This window comes from Zootoca vivipara, chromosome 7, assembly GCF_963506605.1.
Source record: "Zootoca vivipara chromosome 7, rZooViv1.1, whole genome shotgun sequence".
Taxonomy (NCBI): Eukaryota; Metazoa; Chordata; class Lepidosauria; order Squamata; family Lacertidae; genus Zootoca; species Zootoca vivipara.
In genome coordinates this window covers 57806936-57823088 of record NC_083282.1, presented here as the reverse complement: position 1 = coordinate 57823088, position 16153 = coordinate 57806936, and the positions used below count along the sequence as shown (strand labels likewise).

The following is a 16153-nucleotide window of genomic DNA, read 5'->3' as shown; positions in this document are numbered from 1 at the left end:
GTATGCATTATGCGGTGGGGGAGGAAGAGAGGAGACACAGGGTAGATAGATAGGGGTATAATGATCTTTCATTCTATTGCATAGTGTTTGTGCAGCTTTTTGTATTAGTTTCATGGTTAGAGCCGTAGAACTGACCAGCGAAAACAGTTCTGGGGCAGGTGGTGCCCGATGGAGCTGGGCTTCCAGCAAAGCAGCCCTGCTTCCTATCTTTCCCACGGAAGAAGCTTGCTGGAATAGCTGCCCCTAGGTGACAGGAGAGGGGAGGCCTGGTGGAGCTGGCTGGTCACAGAAGAGCGCATGGAGCGAGTTCTGCCTCTCAGCTGGAATGGCTGCCCCAGAGGACATCTGAATCGAATCGAATATTTATTGTTGCAATCAAACGACCAGTACGAATGAAACAAAATAGAAAGCACATAAAACACATCACTCAAATGCGTACAACAGGCTAAAAGGGACTAAAATAAAACAAGGCAGACGCAAGCTCGTTCCAACTTCACGCGGAGTAGTATTTAATAAGTTATTTTATATGTGCCTGAACAGCGCCTATCAGCTTGTGATGCAGAGCATGCGAAAAGCTCCGAGAGATCCCTTGGTGCCGCCGCGAAAGAGGTCCCTGCGGCGGCCTCGCATCTCACCTGCCGCCCGCCGCGAATCCTGGGCGGGAGAGGCGCGCAACTGCCGCGCGGCTGAGGAGCCGGGACTCGACGCCTCCTCGCGGGCGGCCTCTAGCCCACATCATGCCCCGCTTTGCGAAGCCTCTCGAAGCACGAGCGGGCGTGAGGGGAGGCAAAGCGAAGGGAGAGAGGCCGCTAGAGGCTCCGTCGACTGCCTTCCTCGTACTCACCCACCAGTTCCTGAGGCAGCAGCAACAGCATCGACATCGCCAAGAGCCGGCAAGTCCGTAGAAACCCCCAAAACAGCAGCAGCATAACGCTGAGCTGAGGCGGCGGCGCGGAGAGTCCCTCATTGCGCATGCGGGAGGGGGGAGGCGGGGAAGAACGTTGGACAGGAACCGCGTGGCGGTGGCGAGGCGCGTGCCGAACGCTGCCCTCAGCTCGCGCTACGTTACCGGCCTTTCCATTTACAGAGAGGAAGTAGGTTTCCGGGTCCCTTGTTACATATTTTATAAGTGGCGGTCGAATGCCGGGTATCAGGACTGCGCATGCGGGCAGGCGGGAGGGAGGCGAGCTCGTGCTGGGAGTTGGGCGCGGTAGGAGGCGCCGCCCCCGCCCGAGAACGCGCTACGATTGGGTGGGATAGGAGAGGTGGGCGGTTTGGCTAAGGGCTGCGCCCCCTTTGCTCCGCCCCCCTGCTTCCCAGGCTACAGTAAAGCCGAGAAAATCCGGACACAAAGGTTGTTGCAGTTTTTTGTTTGTTTAGTTTTGCCCAAAGTTGTTTAGCTTTTTTTTTTGCAAATTTGTGTGTGTGTGTGTGAAAATCGCCTAAATTTAGACAGCCACACACTGGACAGCCAGTGTGGTGTACGGTAGTGGTTAAGAGCAGTGGACTCCTAATCTGGTGAACCGGTTCGCGTCTCTGCTCCTCCACATGCAGCTGCTGGGTGACCTTGGGCTAGTCACAGTTCTCTGAAGTCTCTCAGCCCCACTCACCTCACAGATTGTTTGTTATGGGGGAGGAAGGGAAAGGAGATAGGGTGTGACTTTCAAGCAGCAACAAACGCCCACAGAAATGTATATATCTGTACAAAGTAGTTTTATATGTCCAGAGTTTAGTATTGATCAAGATGTTGATCAAGACTATCACTTCATAAAGGGAAGACTGCATCATTCCAAGTCAAACATCTTTCCTACTACTGTCCACATCTGTAGAGTGACTTCATTGAGTAGACCAGTGAAATCTCTGAAACTTTTCCAAGCCAAACTTCTCTTGCAGACGTAGGCTCCATTTATGATACATACAGCTGTTTAATGAAAACAGCCACAACCGTCAAAGAATTTCAGTACCTGCTGCAATAAGTCAATTATGTCAAATGCAAGTTGGCTGTGAATTAAGAACAAAATACATAATTTTTAAATTTAATTTTATTTATAACAATTTTTTATTTCTGACCTTTCAGAATATTAATCCTACAAGGTAGTTTACAAGTAAAGTTACTGTATATTATATATTTTGAAAATACAAAAAAGTTAACATATCAAAGCCACAGTGAATATTTCTACCTGTAAGGAGCAGTGCAAAAACTGAAACATTAATGCGTTCCTCTTTTGAAGTGGCAAAATATTTGTATTCACTTTCCAAGCAGTGATTGTGTCAAGTGGTCCAAAGAAGCAGGTATATTTGTTGGCATCTGTTCATCCAGTTACTTTCACCTGTAATTTAGGTGAGAAAAACAGTAGCAGTATTCAGTAAATGTTCCTTTTATTTACAGTGAATTTGCACTATTTCATCCAGGCACAGTTCACCTTGATGATTCTAACTGCTAATGTATTCATGAAGCTAAATCTGGTTACTTCAGAATTCCTTCTCAATGAGAGACCTCCTAAATGCTGGAGTAAGTGCCACATGAACAGAAGCAAGGAATGATGATGGGGAATCCAAAGAAAGAGTCCCAGGTCTGAAGGGATATGGGGCCACTATTTAGCAGGTCTGAGTATTGTCAATGCCTCAACAGCTGACCATCTTGGAACCATGTGTGTGCCCCCTTAGGATTCCATGACAGACGAAAGGAAGGATATGAATGCAAGAAACTAAATAATACATATAAATAAATAAATACATTTTATCTTGCTGCATACAGTTATCTTTAGAACGGGGGCAATTTCAGAAGATTCAGGTATTGGTACATCTGTAATCCATAGCTACTGTGTTACTGCATGCTTTACATGCATATTAGGGTGATGGCTTTTTCATTCCCCCCCCCCAAAAAAATTATTTCCTGTAGCACAAATGGATGAACTTTTGACTATTAATGACTAAAATGAGGTATATTCCATTGAAATATTTAAAAAGGTTACGCACAAACCGTTTTTAATTTTTTTGTATGCCGTTTTACCATTTCATAAAATTGTATTAACAATTCTATATATATTTCATATCAAATTTGGACACAACACCACATTCCACAATGGAGAGTGTTCTTAGCAACATAGGGTATACAAATGTCACACCTGCGCAAGGTAAAAGCCCCTTTTTGGGACCTCAAAACTCAGCCGGCAGACCCTGCCGGACATGCTGGGAAAAGAACCTACAGGAGAGGTAGCAAAACATCGTCCTCTAGCGGCGTCTATATGTTGTATATATGTAAAGCTTGGGTTCAATTTTATATCTGTTTACAGTGACTTCAAAAATGGTCAAAAAACTGATAAATAAAATTTTAAAAATCATTTTGTGTTTTTTTTAAAAAAAATAAAAATCATTTTGTGAGGTTTTTTTAAATCAAATCTCTTTGAAACTAAGATTTTATATAATCTTTAATGAAAGCTCATCAAATTATGATACAGGGAAATTAGGTTGTAGAAAAGTCATCACCCTAATGCATATCTAAGAAATAAAGGCATATTATCCCGGGGGGGGGGGGGGGAGAGAGAGAAGGGATTCAAATGTTGTGAGGAACCTGTGGCCTTCCAGAGGATGTTGAACTCCATCAGCCCCAATTGGCTTGGTCAATGGTCAGGGATGATGGGAGTGTAGTACAGCAATATTTAGGATCATAGTTTCCCACCCCTGTTTTATAGCATTGGACTCTGGGTCTCCTTTTTAACATTCAACTGGGACATTTTCAATGTGGACAAAATGGTCTAAATCAAAGTATTACCTATTACTGCAAATACGAAGCCTTTTTCAGAGTTGGATCATGCTACTTGAAGGTGTGGACTTTCATATATTCTGCTGCTTGCAGGAGTATATTTACTTAAGAAATAGGAAGAAAACAGTATTAAAGAATCAAGTAGAAGAGTTCGGGATTCAAATAAATAAATAAACTTTTTTAAAAAAATTAATGCCTGGGATCCAGAGTTCCTGTGAGTGGAACTCTGTTCATAGGACAATCCAGCTGGAGATGGGGCAGGAGGGAGGGAGGTGATTTTTGCTGCACAGATTATCCTTTCCTCAGATTCTTCTAACCCCATTATCTTTCCAAACATGGAGATGTGGCTGTTTGCCAAGATAACATCTAATTCTTCAAACTACTGAAAGATCAGTGGAAATTTACAGAAGTATGAAATCTTGACAAGCCCTGTTAATGGGGGTTCTATTTTAAAATATATCTTGCAGAAAAAGAAAATAATTTTAAAGATCTAGCCAATGTTCCTTTAATTCCAGTGCAAAAGAAATGAACAATCTGATGAAGCAGGTGGGTTGATGCAAGTTATTGCCCAAAACATATCGAGGGCACCAGGTGGAACAAGCATCCCCAACCTGCGGCCCTCCAGATGTTTTGTCCTACAACTCCCATGATCCCTAGCTAACAGGACCAGTTGTCAGGGATGATGGGAATTGAAGTCCAAAACATCTGGAGGGCCAAAGGTTTGGGATGCCTGTGGAAGAGGATGGCTAATATCACCCCACGGCCATTCTCCCAAAACAGTGCACTTGCATTTGTGTAAAAGGCTATGGCTTTTGTCCTGGTAGAGCTGAAAGACCGCTTGTACTTTTGTGCAGGGGTTGGGACACGGATCGGTCTGCAAATGTGTGTAACTTAGTACCAAGTAATACAAATAAGTCATAAAAATAAAGTAATGTGACTTACGCTTTGTTCCGCTTCAAAACAATTACAGTTACACAGAAAGCACCAGCAACAACCAAAAGAAGCAAGGCGCCAACCAGAGAGCCTGCTGAAACAAAAGAATGAATAATGTTTGTATCCCGTAGTTGCTAATAGCAACATTATAAAACCATAATATTTTGGAAAACAAACATAAAGTTCTTTAATAAAAATACTACAATAATTCACCAGAAATCATTTACACAGAATCCGAAAGAACCATTCTAAAAATTAACCCATTAATTGGCATGGTTTTCATTTTTATATCCGTGACAAAACATCTTTCTAATATCATAGTCAATAATTTTGCAACCTTTATTTGAAGACAGCTATGAGCTAATTACAGTTTCTTGAATCTTGAGCTATATATTAGATTTATGAATATGAATGAGTGCTCTCTCATAAATTCTGACATTTACAAAAATGTTTTGGGGTTTTGATAAATGTTCATTTAAATTCTAGATTAAATTACATATTTTTAAACAAGTTGAAATCCTAGCTTACCTAGAATTCTGAATATACTGTAACTGTTTAGGATTAGGTTGAAAGGGATAAGGCAACACAATACAACATATCTGCTAGAGTCATGGCATGTTTTGACTCTGTTTCTGACAAAATAGCTGAATAATAAAAGTGGCCATCTGAGCTTCTTCCATGTTTTTTTTTTAATGGAAACCTAGAACAGCTCTTATAACTGTACTCAAATGTGTAAGACATGGTGGTGGTGATCTTTGCATATCTTCTGTATTACTTACCTGAGAGCCAGCATAGTAGGGGGTTGAGTGTTAAGAGGGTTGGATTTGGAAAGGGAACGTCAGGTTTGAGTAACTAGTCAAATTACTCTGTCATGTTAAAGTACCTCACTGAGTTATTGTGAGGATAAAATACTTCTCTGAGCTTGTTGTTAGAGTAGAATAAAATACATTTAAAATACAGTACTGAATACATTTGTCTTTGAAGTAATATGTAACAATGAGAGGGAATAGGGACACAACATTCCTGGGATAGTGGAAGTGGAGTTGTCCCCTTCCAAATACACTGCTTCAGATGCCAATCCATCATCATCATTGTTGCTGTTGTTGTTAAAACTGTATACCGCCCTTCATCTGTAGATCTCAGGGTGGTTCACAACATACAATTACAATAATAAAAACACAAATTGCATAATGAAAATAAGAACAAAAACAAAAAAAAATCCCCTGTCCCATATCTCTCAAATGTAAGTAATACCGGTAGTGCACCCCATATTAGTGTACAGTGTACCTCGGGTTAAGAACTTAATTTATTCTGGAGGTCTGTTCTTAACCTGAGGTACCACTTTAGCTAATGGGGGCCTCCTGCTGCCGCTGCACCGTCAGAGCAAGATTTCTGTTCTCATCCTGAAGCAAAGTTCTTAACCCGAGGTACTATTTCTGGGTTAGCGGAGTCTGTAACCTGAAGCGTCTGTAACCTGAGGTACCACTGTACCCTTCTAAATGTTTCTTTTCTACCTGCTACCTTGGTGTTTTGCCAAGCATGCTGCTACCACCTTCTCTTTTCTCAGTAATCCTGCATTGCCTCCATTGCTGTCACAATGCAGCACTTGAGTTTGTTATTAGTATACAGTAGGTGATTCTGGAAAATATGTGCTAAACTATGAGACAGAAAATTAGCAAAGGCTGGACCATTAAGGAAAATGGGGAATTGCCCCACCAACCTCAGTCTACCCTTAGCTGGCCCCTGTCTGCCTGCGTTCTTACAGGAGGTGGCAGCAGCTATCAGCTTCCTCCTCCTCCTCTGTGTTCATAGAATTCAGTAGTGAGGAGGATGGGGACAAAATGGATCAGTCGGTTCAGCCTCTCTTTGGCTCTGGCTCCACCTACAGTTGGCCTCTCTCTCTGTCTTTCACCCTACCAGTCCCAATTAGCATCAGCCACCACTGGCACTAATAGGCTTAAGCTATTCTATATATGTTTTGTGGAGTTGTAGCATCCTACATTTATTAAGAATCAGATGGAATTCTCTGGAAGTTACTTACCAATGCCTGTGGCTATGGAGACATAAAAACCTAAAGTGCAAAATGAAACACAAGGAATGAACTGTATTACTATAGAGCAAGAAACATGAGTAAAAATATTTGAGTGAAAGCTTTCTAAGCACATAGTTTTATAATTAAGAAACTGATTTATCTATCAAATAAAACTTAGAGTAAATATGTTGGGGGATGTAACAATGGCAGTAATTGCCAAGCAATGCATGATTTTTTTTATTACTGAGGAAATATATTCACCATAGGAAACTTAAATAAATGTCCACATGCCAGTCAATTGATCAATGGTCTCTTAATATGCCATTTCACTATTATTATGTCACTAATGAGTAAATCAAGCGTGACCAGACTTTGGCAAGTTTAACAAGTCTACCAAATACTATAGGAAATATACTATCCTTCTGCACACACGCACACACACACACACACACACACACACCCTGGCAGCTTGGTATCATTTTGCCTCTAGCCTTTTATTTATTTCCAAATATATTTATTGATTTTATAAAACTGAGAAAAATAAAACATATAAAACACAAAAATACAAAAAAATCACATAAAACACAAAATTACAAAATACAAAAAGAAAAACAACAACCATATTTAACGTTCATATATCGTAACATTGTTGACTTCCTCAAGTCCCTCCTTTCTGCTTTTCATTGTATGTCACCCTTAGTAATTTCTATATCATACTTCAATCATCTTATTATTATCTTAACTAAGTAATTTCTATATCATATTTCAATCATCTTATTTTTATCTTAACTAACAAAAATTCACCTCATATTAATTCTTTAACAACATTCAACATCTTACCCTTATATCTAAATCTTAATATACTACAATACCTCTACAAATCCTCCTCTACAAGCTCCCTGTACTTCCAAATCTTATCTTAAACGTTTCCAATATTGCAATTATTTCTTAAATAAACTTTAAATTTCTTGTCTCTAGCCTTTTTAACTGTGGACTGAACAGCAGCTCAGTAAAGGAGAACAGACAGGATTCAGGCCTACTGGCCCTCCCATTCTCTCCAGACATGAAGCATATTCTTGATGTATGTGCCACTTGTGGTGCCCAGAGGAAATCAAGACAGGGCTTTATTGTGGAATAAAGTCATTAGCTTTTGCTGATATTTTCTAAATTCCCTTGCAATACAAATCTTTCCATCAATACAATACAAACTTCAATCAATACAAACTTCAACGAAATTCAAATTCGTCATCTACAGAAACCCTTCCTTTCTGTTGCTCACCTTGGTTACAAACTGGCACAGGAGGATCCCATGTGAAATCAGGCTGACACTGAATGCGAGAACTGCCTTTCAAGACATAACCATCCTCACATTCCAGAGTCACATTAGTTCCGATCTGAATCACAATTTCTGATTTTTCCTTCTTGCCACCAGAAATCTGTGGGAGTGTGCAGCCTACTGCTGAAAATCAAAGATAATGAAAAAGGCGTATCAGGAAAAAAAGGTGATGATGGGAATTATCTAAAATTTACAAATACTTTTTGATAATTTACTTTTGCCCCTGTGACTGATAAACTTAATACAGTAATAAATTGTGAGTTTAGACAAACTGTAGAAAACCCTTTTTTCTCTTCCTCTAGATTGCATGGCTCGGCTCACTTGTCCAAGTCATCTGTTGCCATTTTCTTTTAAAGCATATATTTTAAAGCAAAACACTGATCATGCGTCTTACAGTATCGGGGCCTGCAAATTTCAAACCCTCCTTATTTTGGCAGTAGGAACTAAATTTGGAAATAATTTGGGGGATGGAGAAGTAGCTATCTGGAACGCTCATCAGGCTTGTTCTTGTAATTAGAGTTGCAGTAGCAGCTATTCTGAGAGGACCTCAGAAAAGGAAGACAAAATTGGATAAACTGGATAAATACTGCTGGCCAACAGAGGCAGCTAGGGTCCTTTATGGCTGTGGAGAAATTACCGGTACATACACACTTACATTCACAGTGTGGGACAGGAAGACTCCACACACCAGATGCTGTGCAATTCAGTGTTGCCTCCCCTATTAGTACATAACCAGGTTGACAGCTGTAATTTACAGATTTCCCATTGGTATATTGTATTGATTCTGGTGCACTGTAATTTCCATGCTGGACATATGGAGGCGAGGGGCACTGTATCACTGAAAAGAGAAATAGAAAGTAATGTTCCTCTGCACTAGTCAGTAAGTGAGAGAGAAAATATCTCCAGCAATATTATACATAACCTTCTGGACAGAATCCAGAAAGGATTTGCATTTAATCAGGAATTCCAAATTCTTGCCATGGTTCTCAAATGAATGGAACATTTCAGAGCATGTTATTTGCCCAAACTCATGCCTGCTGCCTTAAAAAATAGAGCTCAAGTTCCAGGTGATGCCCATGCTGGTCTTTGGGGGTGGTGGGGTGCTGCTGCTGCTACAATAGATTTGTGACACATTAAGTGATACCTTGCACTCTGGGTTCAAGAAATATTTAGAGAGCGAGAGCTTGACAATATTGCAATAAATTTCACTGGTGATTCAGAGGTCTAACAAGTTAAGCTAGGTATGAACTCTGACTACCTTCCTTGAAATCCTTGATGCCTTGCATTACTGTATGTAATTGTTGTATATGCTGTATGTTGTGGTTTGCTGTTTGGCAAAATGCAATGAAATTCTTATGGCCTTTGGTTAATACAATAAACTCTTTGGTTGGTAATATACATAATAAATAAACTTTCAGAATATAGTATCTAAGTCAGGAGTCCAGCCTTTAAATTGTGCAGTAGTTTGGTTTGAGCCCTTCCAAAGTTTTCCTTTTCTTTCTATGCTTTCTCATTTTCACTGTATCTGAAGAAGTGTGCATGCACACGAAAGCTCATACCAAAATAAAAACTTAGTTGGTCTTTAAGGTGCTACTGAAGGAATTTTTTTATTTTACTTCCTTTTCTTGTGTATTCAATAGCTGTACCAGTGATTATTTCTATACTTTTAATAAATAATTAAGTACAGGAGCCTAACATAATATGCCTGAAAAAGCAGAAGGACAGCTGTTGCTTAAATTAAATTAAATTATGCTTAAATTAAATTAAATTAAAGCATGCTTTAATTTACTACTGGCACCCACTGCAGTACAGTCAATAATATGTTCTGAGTATTGACGTTACAGTAGTAATTTAGGGTCTCAGTCACAGGCACCCCTGCCCTGGCATAAAGTGTTCCAGGACCCATAAACATTTTCAGAAGGGCATTAATCCATACAGCGGCCTCCCAAGATGTAACCTTTCCTAATCTGGCTGAACTTTTGTGGAGGCATTGTCCAACACCCTGGTCAACTTGGCAGGACTTCCACTGATAAAGCAAGTGCTTGCTTTCACCACTTGCCAATCTGGCTTTGTCTTTCCTAACGGACAGCTCACATCCTCAATTATCCTATGCAAAACAAAACTCTGTATGATACATTTCCAAAATATGTGCTTCCAGTTTGAGGCAGCACTAATGTAAGAATGTGTCTGAATCAAAAATTTTCCAATGAAGAGGGGAACAATAATGGGTAAACATCGAAACAAAATTTAGTAGCTTGCACTCTTTGAACAATTCTGAAAGATCCTGAAATCCAGAAACCTACTTTTGCAGTGAGGAGCAGGGGAAGACCATGTGCCAGATGGTGTGCAATAAATAGTTGCCTCTCCATTTAGAGAGTAGCCAGGCTCACACGTGTATTTCACAGACATTCCACTAGTAAACACTGACAGTTCCTGGTGGCTGTGATCCCCATTTTGGATTTTTGTGGGTTGCTGGCATCGAATCTCTGACAGGATAAAAGACGAGGAAGCTAGGAAAAAGTAAATAAGATTCTTGACCCCAAGGAATCATAATTGTTATCTATATGCAGATAGTATCTCGAATGACCTAATTCAGTGCACTTGATTTCTCTTTCCAGCTACAGAAAGATGTAGGGGCAAGTAATTGTAACATTCTTCACCATGGGAGGCAGAAATAAACCCCTAAATTATGGCACCCTATGCCCAAAGCTTTCACTATACGCTGAAGATGCATGTCTTTACCCTTTGATTTTGTGGGTCACATCTCTCTCTCTCTTTTTTTTTTACTGAATTTGTACTGTTCTCTTTCATTTCTACTTATTTTACTTGTTTTATCATTGTAAGTGCTTTATTTGTTTTTATAATTGTATATTACATTGTTTTAACCCTTCCTGAGTTCTTATGAAGAGTGGGTAAGAAATATAAGAGTTGAATAAAACACCCATTGCACCTCTTCTTTCCCCCCATAAATACAGGTATGTCATATCTTTTAATAAACTGACTTCAATCCAATCAAGGAAAAACAGAGAAAATTATTGATGTGGGCACACACTGTGACAGGGATGAGGGAACCTCTGGCCCATCAGGTCTCTCTATTCAGCCCCAGGCCAAACTCCTCACTTCACTTATAATATTGGCACTGTCCTTCAACTGAAATGGGTGATATGTCTCCAATGTCCTGGCTCTCACTGGAAGAACTACAAATCGGGGTATGGTTTCTGCCAAACCTTTAATGCTCGTGTAAGAGAGAGGGCTTGCAGAGAGCAGCCCACTCTGCTTACTTCCATCAGATGGGAGAGCAGCAGCAAGTCTGGGAGTTTAAATCAGGAACAGGAAGGGTTAAGACGGGTCCAGGGCTCTGCAGAGTCCTGGTGGCTCAGCTCCAGGTTGGTAGCAGGGAAGCAGGGGAGGAGCTAGCTTCAGCAGGGGCTGGGAAGGAGGTAGACCGGCACCTCAGGAGCCTGGTTTGGGACCACAGAGGACCCATAGAGCAAGGAGGAGGGGCGTTGGGATGCCCAGTCTTAAAAGGGGGGTCAGAGCCCACGAGACGCCATTGTGGGCTTCTGCCCCATGCAGAGCAGACATGATTTGAGACATCTCACCACTGTATATAGCATGCACAATAAAACTATGAAAATCCAGAGGATGTGTGGAGTGCTTACTCGGGAGTAGCCAACAGTACACCCACCTGTGACAGCTCGTATTACTAGGACACCTAAGCACTTCCATTTTCACCTTCACTCCCTTTTCCCTCCACCCTCCCCCTTCCTTTTCTCAACTTTCCTTCCCACACAGATCACCTCCATTTCCATACCTTACATTTTATCCTGTTATGCAGCCCCCTTTGCATACAGTCACGCCCACCTACCCACACATACCATTATTATGTTCAACTCTTCCCTGACTCCTCTTTTTCCAATTCTCACTTGCACACAGACCACCCACCTCCATTTCCACACTCCTCCTCCCATTTTGCAGGTCCCTTTATGCCCAGAAACCATGCTAATACATGTAAAGATGAATAGCACTTTAAGAGTCAGCCTATCAGTCAGTTCTTTACACAGAGTTTAGTTCAGTTGATGGATGTTGTAAATAGATAGGTATTGCTTTCTAATAAAATATACCTTTTAAATTACTACATTAAATCTGGAACTTCATGTTTCAGACAACACATGGTAACCATAGCTGCCAAGTTATCCCCTTTTTTAAGGGATTTTCCCTTATGCTGAATAGGCTTCCTCGCGAGAAAAGGGAAAACTTGGCAGCTATGATGGTAACAGGAGTGAAACATGTGATTGTGGAATTGCAGTTTGGAATATTTGAAGTGAGAACAACAGAGCCTTTCCTAACTCCCTGGAAACTGCCACTTTCCCTCACTCTGGGTCACCCACTGTTCACTCTACTCACACTTCTGCCATAGTTTAAGACCATTTATTTTCCCCACAGTTTCCTTTACTCAAACTTCTGCTCTTGTTTAAAACCACCAGTTTAAAACCCATGTCCTCTTTTGCCATCGTCCCCCATGCGGATTTCATGCAAATCCACGATTGGGATGCAGGACTACACATCCTCGAATGGGGGCTGCCTGATGATAACCTTACATTTTTATATAGATAGCAAGAGACCTAATACTCAATATCATCCTATATAATAAAGTCCCTGTGTCTCTGCGTCCAGTCCCTGTGTCTCTGTGTCCGCACTACTGCGCATGTGCCCCACGGACACAGGGATTGGACGCAGAGACTGGACGCACGCACGCGCTCTCCCCCCAACCCCTCTGCCTACCGTTTACCTACCTGCGGCCGCCAACTGCCGCTCCCCGTGCGAGCGAGCGCGCTCCGTCTCCACGCAGGCGCACTCACTTCTAAGCAGCAGGAAGCCGAGGAAGCTGAAGTGGCAGTGGGCGCTTTCTTGGCGAAGGCAAGCAGGTGGGCTGTCTGCCCACTTGCCTTCACCGAGGAAGTGCCCGCTGCCGCTTCGGCTCAGCAGCAGCAGCGCCTCCTCGGCGAAGGCAAGCAGGCAGACAGCCCACCTGCTTGCCTTCGCCGAGGAAGCCGAAGGGGCAGCGGGCGCTTTCTGGGTGAAGGCAAGCAGGCGGGCTGTCTGCCCGCTTGCCTTTGCCGAGGAAGTGCCTGCTGCCTCTTTGGCTTGGCGGCAGCAGCGCTTCCTCGGCGAAGGCAAGCAGGCAGACAGCCCGCCTGCTTGCCTTCGCCAAGGAAGCCGAAGCGGCAGCGGGCGCTGAGGGAAGCCGGCTTTGGCTTGGCGGCGGGAAGAAGGGGAGGAATTCCTCCCCTTCTTCCCACCACCGCCAAGCCAGTCCCCGAGCCGAAGTGCGGCGCGGCGGGGGCTTTTCGCCATTTGCCTTCCCAGAGCCAAGGGGGAGGCAAACGGTGAAAAGCACCCGCCGCGCCGCACTTCGGCTCGGGGACTGGCTTGGCGGTGGGGGCTTTTCGCTGTTTGCCTCCCCCCAGGGCTTCCCCTCCGTTCCCGCCCGGCTAGCACCCGTTTACTTAATGGGCTGAATGACACTAGTAATATAAGAAATACGGTATAGTACAGTACATATAGGCTGTAAAGTGGTTCTCAATGTTGTCAGCACTGCATGCCACTTTTATTATTAGCACTGTTATCCATCTGGAAAAGCGAGATGAGCGCGCAACCCCAGAGTCGGTCACGACTGGACCTAATGGTCAGGGGTCCCTTTACCTTTACCTATAATTGTTTTATTATTTTATTATATTTTAATAGTATCATTGTTATTCATCTGGAAAAGCTAAATATATCGCAACCTACGTTGTTTCCTTTTACAATGAGGAACAGATTGATCCCATGTTCCAGAAGACAGACAGTGTATTGTCGCAGCTCCAGTAAGAATGTAGTCAGGGTCACAACGATACGTCACAGAGGAGCCATAAGGAAAATCTTCCAAACCTTCAGGGTCACGTTCCCCATTGGCAATTGCTTGAGGTGCTGGGCATCCTGTGGAGAAATGTTTCAATGCAGAACTATCATCAGAGATTTTACTTAGATCTGTAAGACCTAAGCCAGGACAACTGCACTTTAGGCAGACATGCATTAACTACAAGGGCTACTGAATTGTACAGAGTCATGTGCACATCTATGGATCAGGGACAGTGGTTGTACAACTGAATGAAAATAACCTTTGCATTTTGGAAGTTTAGTCCAGTTCACAGTGTTTGAGCCTTCCAAAATACAGGTAACCAGATACTCTCCATCGAGGGAATAACCGGCATCACAAATGTATATTACAGAACTCCCATAGGTGAGGTCTTCTCCTATATTCTTTCCATGTACAATGCTTGGTGGAGGTGGACAACGCATTACTGCAAAAAGAAAAGAAAAACAGAAGTAGATATAATGATGCTAACTGAGAATTCCCAAGTATCACTTGCTCTGTGTTTTTAGCCAACAAGGATAGGCAGGGAAATACAAACCTTCACACTGGGGTAAAGGCTGACTCCAAGCTCCAGAGGCTGTACACTGACTGGAAGCCTTGCCACGTAACAAGTAGCCACGGTCACAGGTGTAATTTACGTATCTTCCTGTAGCAAAATGAGCTTCCCCGTGGCCATTGTGATCGCCATTTGGAATAGGCAGAGGAGGGGGACACTGCAATTCTAAAGCAAAACTATATGAGCATCAAGCTTGTCTCAAAGCAAGCTTTTAATCAACTCATGGGTGCAGTAGAAACCCTCCCAATTCTTGATCCGAGTATCACAACTCCTTCACTATAGTAGATTCTACTTTAGAAAATAAACAAATAGAAAAAAGTAAAAATAAATAAATAAAACATTTACCTCAAGGCATCATAATTGCTTCCTATGTGCAGATAGGAATGAGCTAAGCTGGTACGCTAGATTTCTCCAAGTCACATGATACAGAAGCTCTTCCTGTAAGCCATTAAATGTCCACAGAGATCCAGGTTCAGAGAAAGTATTCCTGGTTCAGAGGTGCTGACATTGTTTTAAAAGGGCACCATTGTGTGAACTCGTCTTGTGTGAACTACTGCCTTTAAGGCAGCATGTACTGTGCCCTGTGAAAAAGGCCACCAGTGCCAGCGAACAGGAATATGGGGATTAAAGCACAGAAAGTTGGTTCTGAACTTGTGGGTCAGGTAAAGCCTGGGCAAAGACAGGACATCTGAAGCAACTAGTGGTTGTTCCCAGATCTAGGAACTCCTAATCCACAGTCTCTGTCCAACCAGGATTGAGTGCATCTCCCTTCCTTTACTAGTGATATTGCCTATTGGTTGGATTTCTATTTCAAAATTCAGTTCAATCAATTAAAAGCAGAACTTGTTGGGTTTTCCCCTCTTGTGTTTAAGGGAAGGGCCTTAGCTGAACTGTAGAACATTTGTTTCATGAAGATTCCTGACTTCTCCAGGTAAGGCTGGAAATGCCCCTCCAAAACACAACTGTGTGACTCCATTTAAGGCAGCTTCCCATATTCCTAATTTGGGAGGGAAGTACGCCGGATTTTCTTTTGTGGGAGTGTTAGATAAGTTGGTTAGATAAGTTTGTATGTTTCATGGCTCATATCTGGAAACTCCCAAGGAGGACCTCAACAGATTTAACTACGGTAACTTTTTTGCTTATCACAGAAAAATGAAATCCAGTCAAAGTTGTGCTTAGTACCTACCCCTTACACAGATGGGTGTGGGAGAATCCCATGTGCTGTCAAACTGGCACTGAATTGTATGGTTGCCTTTCAGGATATAGCCAGAGTCACATTCAAATGTAATTGTCTCTGTGGGCTTAACTTGCCCTATAGATATTGTTCTTCTTCCATTCTGAATTTTTGGACTTACACAGCCAGTGACTGCAAAGGAAAATATATGTCAGCTGCAATAAGGAGCATATTGTAGAACCGTTTTCTTAATACGTTGAATGCAAAGCTCAAAATTTATATTATTATATAAGGCTCTTTATGGATCAATAGCAAGATATCAATAGCAATAGCAAGATATCAATAGCAATGTACAGTTTGGAGTTAGAAAGTCTCAGCTTGGACTGCCTAGGAACAGCAAGGAAATGAGAACCAAAAAAGAAAAAAATGGTCACTCCAT

General features: G+C 42.2%; 2 protein-coding genes across 2 annotated transcripts in view; both read right to left on the bottom strand.

Annotated features, from left to right (window-relative positions):
* Window positions 1–1183, bottom strand: part of LOC118088522 (membrane cofactor protein-like) — a 28454-nt gene extending 27271 nt beyond the window's left edge. The window contains exon 1 of the mRNA XM_060277138.1: window positions 845–1183. Within this exon, the coding sequence (XP_060133121.1) occupies window positions 845–974 (130 nt within the window). The 5' untranslated portion in view covers window positions 975–1183. The remainder of the gene's footprint in view (window positions 1–844) is intronic.
* Window positions 1184–1647: 464 nt separating this feature from the next.
* The window catches only part of CR2 (complement C3d receptor 2), a 97784-nt gene continuing 83278 nt past the window's right edge, over window positions 1648–16153 (bottom strand). Inside the window, exons 36-46 of the mRNA XM_060277482.1 lie at window positions 15727–15906; window positions 14523–14705; window positions 14229–14411; window positions 13861–14046; window positions 10371–10577; window positions 8723–8905; window positions 8011–8190; window positions 6741–6770; window positions 4709–4793; window positions 3776–3870; window positions 1648–2330 (exon numbers count right to left, since the gene is read on the bottom strand). Coding sequence (XP_060133465.1) covers window positions 3813–3870; window positions 4709–4793; window positions 6741–6770; window positions 8011–8190; window positions 8723–8905; window positions 10371–10577; window positions 13861–14046; window positions 14229–14411; window positions 14523–14705; window positions 15727–15906 — 1475 coding nt within the window. The 3' untranslated portion in view covers window positions 1648–2330; window positions 3776–3812. The remainder of the gene's footprint in view (window positions 2331–3775; window positions 3871–4708; window positions 4794–6740; window positions 6771–8010; window positions 8191–8722; window positions 8906–10370; window positions 10578–13860; window positions 14047–14228; window positions 14412–14522; window positions 14706–15726; window positions 15907–16153) is intronic.